Source organism: Ostrinia nubilalis, chromosome 14 (assembly GCF_963855985.1).
Source record: "Ostrinia nubilalis chromosome 14, ilOstNubi1.1, whole genome shotgun sequence".
Taxonomy (NCBI): domain Eukaryota; kingdom Metazoa; phylum Arthropoda; class Insecta; order Lepidoptera; family Crambidae; genus Ostrinia; species Ostrinia nubilalis.
In genome coordinates this window covers 11,685,220-11,700,545 of record NC_087101.1, presented here as the reverse complement: position 1 = coordinate 11,700,545, position 15,326 = coordinate 11,685,220, and the positions used below count along the sequence as shown (strand labels likewise).

At 36.7% G+C, this 15,326-nt stretch overlaps 1 protein-coding gene across 1 annotated transcript in view; it reads left to right on the top strand.

Annotated features, from left to right (window-relative positions):
• LOC135078176 (uncharacterized protein CG43867-like) overlaps positions 1-15,326 on the top strand; it is a 409,623-nt gene that overhangs the window by 355,666 nt on the left and 38,631 nt on the right. Inside the window, exons 6-8 of the mRNA XM_063972763.1 lie at positions 11,989-12,084; positions 12,799-12,987; positions 14,372-14,491. Of these exons, the coding sequence (XP_063828833.1) occupies positions 11,989-12,084; positions 12,799-12,987; positions 14,372-14,491 (405 nt within the window). The remainder of the gene's footprint in view (positions 1-11,988; positions 12,085-12,798; positions 12,988-14,371; positions 14,492-15,326) is intronic.

The following is a 15,326-nucleotide window of genomic DNA, read 5'->3' as shown; positions in this document are numbered from 1 at the left end:
TTCAGATAATTCCCAAACCAATCCAGCGCCACGCCACGAATCCCAAGGTCTTCCAGTTTGAGTAACAGTAGGGGGATAGACACGGTATCGAAGGCTTTTTTGAGGTCAAGGAAAATAGCAACACACTTAGTACCTGCATCAAGGCTTTTCGTAACCAACTCGGACAGTTTCACTACCGCATCTTCGGTATTTCTACCAGAACGGAATCCATATTGGTTGTCCGCTAGTTGTCCCGTACTTTCTAAAAAATGAGTAAGGCGAATGTTTACGACCTTCTCAAGAATTTTACTTAGTGTGCTAAGCAAAGATATTGGCCTATAGTTTGACACCGAATCCTCCCCACCACCTTTGTAAATAGGGACTACGATAGCTCTCTTGAATATAGCTGGGAATATCCCAGAGGAAATGCTGAGATTGCACAGGTGGGCTATCATAGAACAGAGAATAGAATGTGAATTTTTTAGTATAACGGTGGGAATAGAATCCAAGCCTGGTGCGCAGTTAGTTTTAAGGTTGCAAATTATTTTGTCTATTTCAATAAAATCAGTTGGATACATAGACATTGAGTGAATATTCCTATCCCTCTGAGCATGCTTTATTAGCGAAGCCTCATTCGTCTTTAGTTTGGTCATGATATCGGTTGCGAGCTCTTCACCAATGGAAGTGAAGTAGGAGTTAACAAGATCGAGAGACTCACTTGGCGATGGCAACAAAGTAAGCAAAGCAGTATCTGGGGAAGGTTTTCTTCTGATGTTGCACAACTCCTTAACTACTGTCCAAGTTCCTTTATTGTTTTTGTGATTTAGATTGAACTTGTTCCTATAATAATTAGCTTTTAGGTCTTTTGCTAGTTTATTGCAAACATTACGATATTTTATAAAAGTATTTTTAAGGCTAATATCATCTGGATTTTTTCTCACCAATAAATGCATACGGTTTCTCCTTTGGAAACACTTAACGACCCCCATTGTAATCCATGGTTTCAGTGGTCTTTTTCTTTTGGTTATGTTAAACGTATTGGAATGACGGGCCACCAATTCCTGGAGAGAGTCTACTAATGTAACAGCAGCAAGATCAGGATCCGTAATAGCCAGAAAAGGATTCCAGTCAACTGTTTTTATTTCATTAGCAAGCGATTCATAATTTATTCTTGTTCTGGAAGTTAGAGTGGGAACTTTAGAATTTTTAGTGGGTGGTGATAAGATGGATAGCAGCAAGGGGTAATGATCAGTTATATCTGACATTAACACATAGGATTGAAATGAGTCGTCCAATTTACACATGATATGGTCCAGACATGTACGTCCATGAGTTGGGATATCAATAGTATTTTGCAATCCATGTGACCCCACTACCTCAAGATAGTCTCTGACATAAGAATTAGAAGTATCAAGTGTATTAACATTAATATCGCCTGTGATGACAACGTTACGTGTTTTAATATTAGTTAGATGGAAATCTAAGGAATCAAGAAAGGCAGTTGGATTCTTGAAACAAAAGGGTCGATAAATACCCAAAACAGTCATGTCTAAAATTTGAGCAGCAAGACAATTAGCCTCGCTTAATTCGAGTTCATAGACAGTAGCTTTTATAGATTCATGAATATACATGATTACTCCATCGTTCTGATTAAAAGTTCTTTGGCTATAGTAAATGTTGAAACCATTAATTATTGGAGGAACTGAGTTTCCGTCACACCAACATTCAGAAAGTACTATTATTTGGATATTTATGTTTAGTGTAGCAATGTAAACAAGAAAGCTATCCAAATTTTTGTTTACACTCCTTATGTTAATGGAAATAATGTTAAGTTTGTTTGCATTTGTTGGTGTAGAATTGATATCTGATTCAAGGAATTTGGGGTCTTCGATAAGTTTACATAGATTGGAACAGGATTTGTCTATTTCGTCGAATAAGCTATGATTATCCATTATTATTGGTACTAATAACTTTTTGGTTTGATAAATGAGGATTGTAAAACAGAACATAATTGTACATTGAAGTCACCCGAATTACAATAATGATAGCTGCAAAGATAATAAAATTACAATTTGCAATATGATATGCAATAACAATAAGATACACGTGTAGGTTCATTTTATGTGAAATGACAACAAAATAAGATATGTTGACGACTTTGACAAATTTAGTGTTAAATTCGATCTTTGATTGGTGTGCTAAATTACCAGGTTGGCTAGATAGTCATTGTTTTTTTAAGGCCTGAATTTGATCCTCGGATTTAATTAGTATGTAAGGCTCACCTTGTTTTTTACGCAGGTAAACCAGTCCGTTCGAGGTCCAACAGTAGTCGTATCCCATACTTTTACGGAATTCACGTGCAAGAAAATATAAACGAGAAGCAAGCGGCGTTAGATGCTCCGATAGATATATCTCCGTCTTGGCACCTTCAAGTCCGATGTGTGAAGAATTAAGTTGTTCTGTTTTGTATCGGTTAGCCGTCAATTTGTAATTCTTCGCAGCCGTCAAAAAGTTTGACCGAAGAAGAGTTGAAGAAAATTCAGCAACTATGGCTGTAGTGGCTTGTTCGTGTTTTGCGGGTAAACGATATACGTCTCGTAGCTGGGTTGGTTCCATATTTACTCCAATAGTAGACGATAGCTTTTGGATCATATTGAAGAGCATTTCTTTACTCTCAGCTTGTTGTCTTGGTACGTTTCGTATCTGGATACTGGTTTTACGAGAAAGTCTTTCTAAGTTATCGCACTTGCCCTCAATATTCGATATCTGGGATGTAAGTTGTTTCCGTTCCTCTTCCAGGCGCCCAATTGTGACCTGAATATCATCCACCTTTGCTGTGACAAACTCAATCGATTTCTCAATGTCACAAGTTTTCGTATGGGTTGAATTGTTTTGGGCTTTTATATCAGCGATATGTTTCTCTAAGACATCCAAACGCGAGTTTTGTTGAGATTGCAGGACTCCTAGCATTTCTTGCAGCTCCTCTCGTATAATAGTGCGAATGTCTGGAGTCTGAGGGTCGGTGTCGAGGTCAGGGTCGGACAACTCGAGGTGCCCTTCTGAAAGCCGGCGACGCTTGGAATCACGTTGAGTTATGTGTGACGTTTCCACAGTGGGGGTGTACACCATCCTGTGAACGTCTGTCTCCGACACACTGTGCGATTTATCAAGAGGTGAGCGCTGAAGATTAGGCATTTTGTATCGATGACACTACTGCACCGTAGACTACACTGTGGCAACGAACCTGTGTACGAACGGCGAATGTTGCTCGACGCGATGACGTAAGCGCAGCGCACGGAGCTCGTAAAACTATTGCGGTCGCTGTTTGTGTCCCTTTCGCTCGTAAGTGTGGGGACAGCGCGGATCGGCACGTCCTATCGCTTCCGCGGTCCGGGGTGAAGAGGAGATTATAGAGAGCAATCAATCAGCTTTCGTAGACAAACTCCTTATTGATACGAGTGTATCGAATCTAGTGATTGTAGTGCCTGTAGATTGTAATGAAATGTATCTTGATCAGATCCTAGATGTAGTCATCCAGGATTTGATGAAACTACATTTCAGGTTGTTTAAGCATTTATTACGATAAATTTCCACTATATTTTTGGACTAATGTTAATTTTCTAGCCACTCTACAGAATCACATTTCATAAAAGACGATTTGATCGTATCGGAGGCGACTAAAATATCTTTACAGTAAAGTTATGGTAAAACATTCAGCCCTGATAAACATTGTAATTAAGCGTGAAATTTCCCTGAATCATGTATGCAGTATTAAAATAAGTTCATTAATATTTCAGGAATGTTGTTTACATACATCAAATGTAATTTCCATAAACGACGTCTGTAACGTGTGTAAACTCCCTTGTGAACAGCTTTTACTTGAATTATAAATTATTTTAATATTGCCATAATGCGACCATGTTTGTGTCAGCATGTCGGGTCGTAAAGATATCAAGAGATGCGAATATTTAAATAACTTGACTTCATAAAGTTAGAGAGGGTGTTTATTTGACGCTTAAATTTTCATGCGCAAGGCATTCCCCTGTATTTAATTAATTATGATGAAATATAAGGAGGAAAGTTAGGTTCTAGTTTTTTAAGTTCATCGAGTTATTAATAGATGTCTTAATTAACTTACTAATCAAAAAAATCCAATAAAAACATCTCCCATCCGGTAAGAAAAAAGCTACCTAACTTTTTTAACGTTCTAACAAGCTTTTTAAACTTAAACTTTAAACATTTTAAAATTTTCAGTCTTCTTCTCCTTAGTCCTTAGGAAAAAAATTACTACATAGAAAAAAAGAACCACTGGGGCAAACCGTTCCCTTTGGTCCTCCATGGAGTAGCACCATTTCATCGAATTAGTTATTCACAAAGCGAGGATTACCGTTTCCAGTCCACGCGCATTATTGGTATGCAGCATTCAACGAGTCTTGGGAGTTCTTTGTTTAGTCGGCTGGCTAGTTTAATTTGGTCACTGGTATTTTAAGCCCTTGACAAATTAAGAAGGATATAATAAGCTTCTAAACTTGTAAAAAGAAAATACGTGTTCTTAATGGCTAGCCTAAAGCACTAACTAACATATTGGTTATCATTTATTGTACAACTTGGTAGGGGAACGGTAAACTAAAAGAGTAAGATTTTCAATTTTAAAACTTTATAATCGGTCGGCGAAACCGCCGAAGTTCTCAAGTAATAAACGACACGCTAAAGGAATGTGGCGAGCAACATCAGCCTACAGCTCACGTCTCGTATTAAAATAGTTTTTAACGACCAAACAGTTGCATATTAAAAGCACTATGTAAATATCGATCCTCATAAGCAAAAGCGGTACGTCCTGTAGGATATCCTCGGTCGGTTAGTTCGCTTCCGCGCCGCGTGGAACGCGCACGTTTTCGTCCCGGGAAAAATGTACGGTCCAACAAAAAGATCGTGGTGATTGCAACTCTATTGTGTGTGCACTAAGCTGAATGTGTGATTAAAAAGAAAAACTTTTCGCGCCTATTTGGTGACAGTTTTATGTTTTAGTGATTAGTGGAAAAGACTTGCAAAGATGTATGTGGATAAAGTATTTCAATATTTTTATGAAGTTTGGCTTCTTACTTTTTATTTGTGTATCATTTTAGGCAATATCTTCAGTGCTTTTCATGAAATTATGCAATTTTGAAATACGGTTAGATTAGTGTTTCTACCATAATGTAATTAATCTATACTTATAATAAATCTGTAGAGAGGTCAATTCTGTACATGAAATATATTTTCAAAATAACTATCAGGGGGTGATTAGTGATCGATACTGATGCCAAAAATGCAATCAGTAAAATTTTTGTCTGTCTGTCTGTCTGTCTGTCTGCCTGTCTGTCTGTCTGTCTGTATGTTCCTTATAGAAACAAAAACTACTCGACGGATTTTAACGAAACTTGGTACAATTATTCTTCATACTCCTGGGCAGGTTATAGGATACTTAGGAATTCCCACGGGAACGGGCATTAGCGGGAAAATCCTTTTGTATGAAAAATCTAAACCGCTTAAGTTAGACGCTTGAAATTTGGCAAGCAGGTACCTTAGTAAACTTAAAGCTTAGTTATAACAGGATATTGCAAAATTCCTACGGGAACGGGAATTAGCGAGAAAAAACATTTGTATGAAAAAATCTAAGCCACGTAACATAGACGCTTGAAATTTGGCATGCAGGTACCTTAGTAAATTTAAAGCTTAGTTACAACAGGATATTGCAAAATTCTCTCGGGAACGGGAGTTAGCGGGAAAAAACATTTTTATGAAAATATCTAAACCGCGTAAGTTAGACGCTTAAAATTTGGCATGCAGGTACCTTAGTAAACTTAAAGCTTAGTTACAACAGGATATTGCGAAATTCCCACGGGAACTGGAATTAGCGGGAAATTCCTTTTGTATGACTGACTCACTGACATACCCACGCACAGCCTAAACGGCTAAACGTAGGCACTTGAAATTTATAAGGGACGTAGCTTAGGTACCGTAGAGGTGCACTAAGAAAAGAATTCCCGAAATTCCCACAGGAACAGGAATTACCGGGAAAATCCTTTTGTATGAAAAATCTAAACCGCTTAAGTTAGACGCTTGAAATTTGGCATGAAGGTCTCTTAGTAAACTTAAAGCTTAGTTACAACAGGATATTGCGAAATTCCAACGGGAACGGGAGTTAGCGGGAAAAAACATTTGTATGAAAAAATCTAAACCGCGTAAGATAGATGAAGGGGGTAAAATGGGATCCACGCGTACGAAGTCGCGGGCGGCCGCTAGTTAGTAAATAAGAACAGTTAGTTCGATGTCTTCTCTGAGCTTACTTCTCAAACACAGATCATGCCCAATAATGGTGTTATCGGTGGACTTTGTGGTCTCAAATAAAGTTTTGTTTTTAACTTCTAAACGTAAAGTGAGACGGCGCGTGCAGTCAATTCACTTAATGGAACGACTATCGTCCATCGCCCATTTGCAACAAAAGGGGGCTGCCAATGCACTCCTGTCTTTAAGGAAACTTTACACTTGCTTTAAAAATCGTTCGTATTTTGTATTCGCCACGGTAACGATAAACTCCAAAATCACTATACCGGCCCAAGTTTTAGCTTCTTATTATGAGCATGAGTGTAAGTCTTCTTACTAATACCACTAATACATCCTAAATTCCAAAGTTGTTTATCCCTGTAGAAACAAGGAACTGGTTTTACTGGTATGATAACACCAACACTACTCCGTAAAACTCTAAGTTAAACTCCAAACTCGCATAAATCCTCCTTGGCTAATTGGACCGTATGTGTAGCTCTTGGCACCGAGGTAATATTAATTCCGCTGTATACGAGCACCCTTTTATCCACAACTTCTTACATCTCAAGTTCTAATTAAGTTTACCTAAGTAAACCGAGCTCGGGCGCCCACAGATAATAAATTAGAAAAGCGCAGCTCGAGACTGCATGGTATTGTAGGTAGGTACGAGTAGGTAATGTTATGCGGGAACTTTACATTTGCAGTGGCCATTAATGTGCAGTAACATAAAGACACTTTTAAAACGTTTGTTTTTATTATGCCGTACTTTGCTAGTTAGTATTTTTTTTAATAAAAAATCTGTGTGGCTTTAGCTAGTATTTTTAACAAACGAAGCAACAAATAAGTTTCTGGATTGCATTCGCCCGAGTGTACTTTTTGTCACTGTTTGTGATGTAACAACTGTACATAAATGGAAATTACAGAATATGTTTACTTACCATCATTGATGGAGTTTCTCTTTCGCTTCCGAGTGAAGCATTGGTCCGATTAAAAAAGACGATGACAGAGAAAAGAGAGATGCCTTAGCCATGATAATGAGTTACTTCTTGAATCCTGAAACCTGTCTCAAGGATCAATTAGCCATGCCAGAAACGAGGTGCCGTTTTGTTATACGGGCCGTACCGTGCTTCTTGCGATCCATCCAACTTTTGTTTGTTTGCCTGCCTGTAACAATCTTGAGTGTTCACTGTTTACCGGTGTCGCACACGTCTCCCGAAATAGATCAAAGTCGTTGCGATCGCCATCGAGATTGGAGCGGACTCGGATGCGAGACATCCGGAGTTCCTTGTATTTGGGTCGCCAGGAGTTATAAGGAATTCGACGCGTGCGGCATTAGCACTTGATGATGTGAAGTGAGGACTTGTTTATGGATTTACTCGGTTATTATTACCATTTGCTCGGTCCCATAAAAGCTGTTTGGACAAGAACAAGGACAACTTTAGGTGTAGTCTGAGGAGAGAACTTAATATATTATTCGCATAATCGCATTGCATTTATAATTTAACTTTTTGATTTTATTACTGCAATTTAGCATTTACTTTGGTACTTACTCACTTAGGTAAGTAACATACCTACTTAGGTACCTATTTTTTTATTTTGTACAAACATTACTTATTTACTTCCTTATAATAATATTATGTAAGTAATAAATGTAGGTACCTATTATCTTATGGCGGATTTACACTGCGCGGAAATTTGCCGAGTCAAGTCAAAAAAACAGTGGGGTGGGGATGAAAATCTTTCATTTTTCATCCCTACCCCAGTTTTTTTTACTTGACTTGGCTAATTTCCGCGCAGTGTAAATGTGCCTTTAGATTAACTTCATATTTTCTTATTAAACTTGTACTAAGTAACTTACCAATTTAGGTAGCTTCATTAAGCTCTAATCTACCAAAAACAACCCGCACACACAAAAATAATATTACACATTAAAAATCTCAAAAAGAAAGAAAGAAAACCAAACTTAGAAACAAAATAATTAAAACAAATAAAACAAAAACAAAAGATGGCTGAACCGCCTCATCCGGTGGCGCTTACCGATGCGTTCAGTGGCGAGTTATTTTCAAAGCACTAAATCAATGCGGTTCGTTTGGTCCGATGACTAATCTGTAAACTGAATTGTTGATCACATTATTGATATTTTCGAAGCTAAGTCATTCATCAATAAGGATTTTTAGGCAGACGGGGCTTTAAAGCTCAGTAATAGTATAAAATGTTCTTGGTCCATATGAAAGAATCACTAGGATTACTCGTACTCACATTTACTGTTACCTAATTAGGTAGTAGTTTCTTATGCAAAAGCTTTGCCTCTTGTATTTTCAAAATAGTCACATTAAAAAAAAATGTTTTTAAGTTCTCCGAGAAAACTTAGAAGCATACATTGTTCGTTAAATATAAATAATAACAACATGCTAATTATAATTATGACTATGTAGAACCCATTTCATTAATTAGCTCCATAACTCTATGAGTAACACAGATGTCACAAAATTAAGCACTGTTAACTACTGGTGTTACAAGGAAGTTGGTTGGCCAACAGTTTAATTAGACAGCGCTTGGTAATGAACCGAGTCGAGTTAACTCGCACGCGCTATTACACTTGACCGCAACATGCGCTAGTCATTTCATGACCGGCGCTTTCATGTCGGTTTCATAGTCAATTTATTGTTTCTTATTATAATCTATCAGTGCTAAATGAAAGAAAGCTTAAACTATGAACGGTAGGGATTAAAGGACGAAGTTAATTTATTTTGATTTGAATTTACTACTTATGCGTACCTAGGTATAACAAACGAAAATTTTTAATTGAAATTTTTACTTGGTTCTTTTTGTGGTGTTTGAAACAAATATTAGTTTTTTAATGTTTTTGAATCACTATCACTGTTTGTGTACCTACTTATCTAGATTGTTGTAATCCATTATTGTGTTGTATATTTTAGTGTAACACTTTATGTCAATAAGGAATTTATTTATTTATTTGAAATTCATACTGTGGTATGCAACCACAGTATGAACAAAAAGTCTCAATGTACCTACTGGACCACTGTAGCATGTCTCTTGTTTTTTAGCTGCTCCCTCAGCAAGTGCTAACTATTGCTTATTTTTCCTCGCCCGTCTAAGTGTTACCCGATTTAGAAGCTCCGCTCCCGTCCCCTCGTGTCGTGAGTCAAGCAAATTACGGCTTTTGTGATTAATGCGTGCTATTCCTGGATAGATCCTTTGCCCATTGCTTTACCTTTCTTTGTTCCGAAACGGTTATTATAATAGATAAAAATGGTGTATCGCTATAATGCATGACGAGTATTAGCAACTTACGTTTCGTGTAGCGTCTAAAACCTCAAATAATCGTGAATTGCGTAAATTTACAAAGCCGAAACCTTTTAACAGCTGATAAGTATAGGGGCATAATGTTGTTTAAGAATTGGTCAAAGGGTTTAGTTAAACCACACATGAATTCGAATTGCTTTTAATTTGACGGATAGATAAAGCGCTTCAAATTATTGACTGTAAACACTTTATAAGCTGAGATAAATGTTTAAGTACGAATATAGTAGCGAAGCGTCTGGGACAGTGACTAGATTTCCAAATAAGGTGAAATCGGTCAGTGAACTGAGGTAGTAAAGTAACTTGTGTTTAATGCCCCGGAAACCATGTCTGTGTGTGATGAGGATTATAGCCTGTAAACTGAGCTAGCGTCGATGATTCACCCTCCAAATTCTGAGACGTGAAGCCAACGGAATGCTGTTGTATAATCGTATACTATGACAATCTATAATGTTTAATATCACTTATTTTATTTGATGAATTAAATTACACCATTAATACCTTCAATACCCCTATAAAAATTTAATAATGCTCCTACATAATCAAGTCAGTGTATATTGGATTCAAAGGACATCATCCATTTTGGTCCAAAATCAAAAGTGCCGGCCAAAAAATAAAAGTGCTGTATTCTGATAGAATACGTCCGCCTTAGTATTTATTACTATGGCACCAAAGCTGTAGCACCACTGTGCATCGTAGTATTTGAGCTCTAAAAATATATGAAACGACTGACTTTGATCTCAAATACTACGACGCACAGTGGTGCTACAGCTTTGGTGTCATAGTAACAAATGCTAAGGCGGACGTATTCTGTCAGAATACAGCACGTTTTTTTTAATTGGCCGACATTTTTGATTTTGAACAAAAAATGTATGAATCGTCGATGAATTTTAGATCTCAAATACTCGACGCACAGTGGTGCTACAGCTTTGGTGCCATAGTAACAAATGCTAAGGCGGACGTATTCTGTCAGAAGACAGCACTTTTTTTTATTGGCCGACACTTTTGATTTTGAACAAAAAATGTATGAATCGTCGATGAATTTTAGATCTCAAATACTCGACGCACAGTGGTGCTACAGCTTTGGTGCCATAGTAACAAATGCTAAGGCGGACGTATTCTGTCAGAATACAGCACTTTTTTTTTAATTGGCCGACCCTTTTGATTTTGAACAAAAAATGTATGAATAGTCGATGACTTTTAGATCTCAAATACTCGACGCACAATGGAGCTACGGCTTTGGTGCCATAGTAACAAATGCTAAGGCAGACGTATTCTGTCAGAATACAGCACTTTTTTTTGTTGGCCGGCACTTTTGATTTTGGACCAAAAATATATGAAACGTGGATGATGTCCTTTAATAATGCAACGTATCGTTGTGAAATAAAATTCCATGAGTTCATTTGTGGTAAAATTTCATAACAGCATTGAAGCAGGTGTTAATAACTTTCTCACTATTATACAAAGACGTGCTCAAAGAAAAGTAATTTGCTTTAGGCATAATAATATGCCTTACAGACAGCTAATGAACAATATTAAAAAAGTTATGGCCGTGTCATTCCTAAAGTCCAGTGCTTCTGTATGGTGTGTGGACCAACCAAGGGTGGACATAATCCGCATGGGGCGAATCACTGCTTGTTTCAATTACAAATATTGCTAGTTAAGCCCCTCATGCAACGTGCCCGATTGCCTAGAGCCAATCCCTATACCCCGATCAAATTGAAAGCACGATATTTCAAATTGTTTGCGTTGCCGACGTGGTACTTTGGGCTGTATTGATTACTGTGGAATACTGTGGATTAATAAATTGAATTGACGAAGTGCATAATTGGTCAGATTTGTGCACCTGCGGTTACTAATAAACTGACACTACCTCGAAAACTACATTAAATTTAATTCTAAGTTTAGTTACAATTTGATTATTTTTTAGACCAAGCAAACAAACTTAAATATGTAGGTATATTAGTATTCTACGAGTTTAATCGAGATTCATATTTTGATTAGTTTAGATGGTTGAATTTTATTTCTAAACAGCTTTAAATAATATTCTTCGACAGTTAATAGTTAGTGGTGTCGAATCTAATCCTGCAACGCGATACGTGTTGTAGCAACATGCGGTTAGCTTAGCTTTGATATTTGTCACTCATGGACAGAAGTATTGCAACCAGTAAGTCGGCAAGCCTTGCGGTTTGTATTTGCCTTCTTGTTTCATAATACTGCGGTTTGGTTGCAGTCAGCCTTTAAAATGTGCAAACAAAAACAGTTTTGAAAGAGACTGAGAATGTACTTTTTTTAAGAAATATGTATAATATGGTTTAATTTAATTTTCATAAAAAAGGTCTTTGTCCGTTACTTAATAGTGTTTGTTGATTGTTTCAGGTCCGCGCCATGGAGCAACGGCTGTGTGAGTGGCCAGCGGGCGCTGAGGGCGCGCCTAGGGCCATCTCGCGGCTAGAGGGCCAGATTGAAGAACAGGTTTGTAATAAGGTAGCATACTTGATTAATGTGACATAACTAGTCCGCTTGATTTAAGGCATATTTTTAATTTTGTTTTAATGCAACTTAATGCTTTGGTTTTAAAATAATCGTAGAGATATTTTTTTAAATAAAATTTAGATAATATGAACGTATTACTTTTAGGACGTCACTTCCGGAGTTTGATAGACGTCACTACTACTGTCAAACTTTTGTTGTGACGTGCGATTACGATCAATGTTTTTGAAGATGTTTTTTGTAAAATTAAATGATTTCTGACTGAATATGGCAAAAAAATCGATGCGAAATGCAAATATGCAGAACAATTTACTTATCTACAACTCTTTCTGATAGATATGATCAAAAATATGTGGATTAATTTTGTTAGAAAGTAAAGCGTCTATTTAACTCAAAATGAAGGTAATTTGTGAATAAAAACTATTGTTTAGCTGTACTTACTTAATTGGGTATTTGTAACATCTTATTATGTAGTTTTTGATTTTAAGACATGCCTATTCTTGTGATAATCCATTCAAAAAAGTATTTTTAGTTGGATTTTATTGGAATCATAATATGCTTGCCTTAATCAACTAGCTTCAATCCATAATACTTTTCCTTTTGTATATCGCACGTTGTAATAAATATTACTTAAAGAATTGCTAAAATATGGACACTACTTTTCTCTGTTTTTAAAATTTTAAAAATGTATTCCAGAAACAACTAAGACTCCAAGACGCGAAGCAGGTAGAAGCGAAAGCGGCCCGAATCAAAGAGTGGGTGACGAACAAACTCCGGGAGTTGGAGCAGCAGAACCAGCTCCTCCGGGAACAGAACGACCGCTGCAACCAGCAATTAGAACTGTTAAGGAACCACATAGCAGCTCAGGGAAGCAGGAATTGTGCTGTAAGTAATAACCATCTCTATTATAATTACTATTGTACACAAAGACTAATGAAAATGAAGATTAAATGAAAGGACATCATCCATTTTGGTCCAAAATCAAAAGTGCCGGCCAAAAAATAAAAGTGCTGTATTCTGATAGAATACGTCCGCCTTAGCATTTATTACTATGGCACCAAAGCTGTAGCACCACTGTGCATCGTAGTATTTGAGTTCTAAAAATATATGAAACGACTGACTTTGATCTCAAATACTTCGACGCACAGTGGTGCTAAAGCTTTGGTGTCATAGTAACAAATGCTAAGGCGGACGTATTCTGTCAGAATACAGCACTTTTTTTTTATTGGCCGACATTTTTTATTTTGAACAAAAAATGTATGAATCGTCGATGAATTTTAGATCTCAAATACTCGACGCACAGTGGTGCTACAGCTTTGGTGCCATAGTAACAAATGCTAAGGCGGACGTATTCTGTCAGAAGACAGCACTTTTTTTTATTGGCCGACAATTTTGATTTCGAACAAAAAATGTATGAATCGTCGATGAATTTTAGATCTCAAATACTCGACGCATAGTGGTGCTACAGCTTTGGTGCCATAGTAACAAATGCTAAGGCGGACGTATTCTGTCAGAATACAGCACTTTTTTTTTATTGGCCGACACTTTTGATTTTGAACAAAAAATGTATGAATAGTCGATGACTTTTAGATCTCAAATACTCGGCGCACAGTGGAGCTACGGCTTTGGTGCCATAGTAACAAATGCTAAGGCAGACGTATTCTGTCAGAATACAGCACTTTTTTTTGTTGGCCGGCACTTTTGATTTTGGACCAAAAATATATGAAACGTGGATGATGTCCTTTATTACTTAGTATTGAATTAAACATATTAAATGTAATCAGTTAAATAATAATACAACCTACTAAAAGTAGAGTTCATCAGACATTTAACTAATAAAGTTAACTGGTGATGACTAGTATGGCTACTATTGCTCCATTAAATAGTCAACCCTTAAGGGCTGATTTTTCAATCATCGGATAACTTTTATCCGAAGAATAAGTTTGGCACATTGACAGTTTCTGTATGGGAAATAAGTCAAAATGACATGTTTATTCTTTAGTTTAAAGATATCTGACGATTGAAAAATCAGCCCTTAATCATCTTAATTAAAAATTAATATTAAAAATAACTAATATTACAACAATAAAATGCCTAGTATAGACGACGGCACATCAACATTAACACTGTGGCGTCTTATTTAATCATAATAAATGCTATTTTGTAAAAAAAATGTATAGCCTGATGTGCTGTTGACTGTACATCAATAACATATTATATAACTTGCTTCTAATTAGATAAGTCCCTATAACAGAAATTAACTCCTCAGTTTCTGCCAACTCGAGCGAGCCTATCCCTCGAAGTGAGGACTGAGGAGGGCTCGCCCCGATCCACAGCGAGCCTCTTGGCATCAAATCGCAGGCGTTCAGAGAGCCTCGAAGGGCCCCAGGTAGCCTAGATGTCCTTAGGCGTAATGTTCCTGTGTTAAATTCTTTTGCTAACCTTGTTTCTGTTAATCTATGTGTTGCAAGAGCGGACAGCAAATGTAAAAATCTTTGTAAAAAAAGTCATATGGTTAAAGCATTTAAAAGCACTGTAAAAGTTTTCAAAGTATAAATGATAACTTTTCGATTCTGCTGCCAGCTCTAAAGGAAAATCACTTATTATTACGAATTTTTTAGTTTTTCACAGCCTATTTGGTAGCAGGGTAAACCGACAGTTATTGGGCGCTGCCAATCATTGGACAAAACGCCCTTTGAATGTCCATAAAATGAATGAATACTTATTCCTTCAAATGCAAATTACAACTTAACACCCTTTTAACTCCATCAGTCGGAATCTCTTAGTTGTTGAAATAGAAATCCTATTTTTAATTCAATAAATAACTGTCCAATAACTCCTTTAAGTGTCCAATGACTGGCAGTTTACCCTATTTTAAACTTATTCAAATCTAGTTCTTTGGTTTTGTATTTTTTATAATGACTTGATTTATGTGTTTTATATTTTTCTTTTGGAGCACAAGTTAATTGTTAATATTAATTTGAAACTCTTCCTAAGCTTTAAATAGGAAAATATGTATCTCTAACATTAAACACACTTAACCAGTAGAGTGCACGCCATCACGAATGCCTTTAATTTGTCTTAAAACTCCTACAGAAACATAATATTTTTAATAAACAATCCATGTAACCACTAGCCTTTCTGCCCTGTATTACCTCCTACATTTTGAATTTTTCTTCTTAGACTAGAGTTGGTTGTTTGTTTAACTTTAACAAATAGATGGT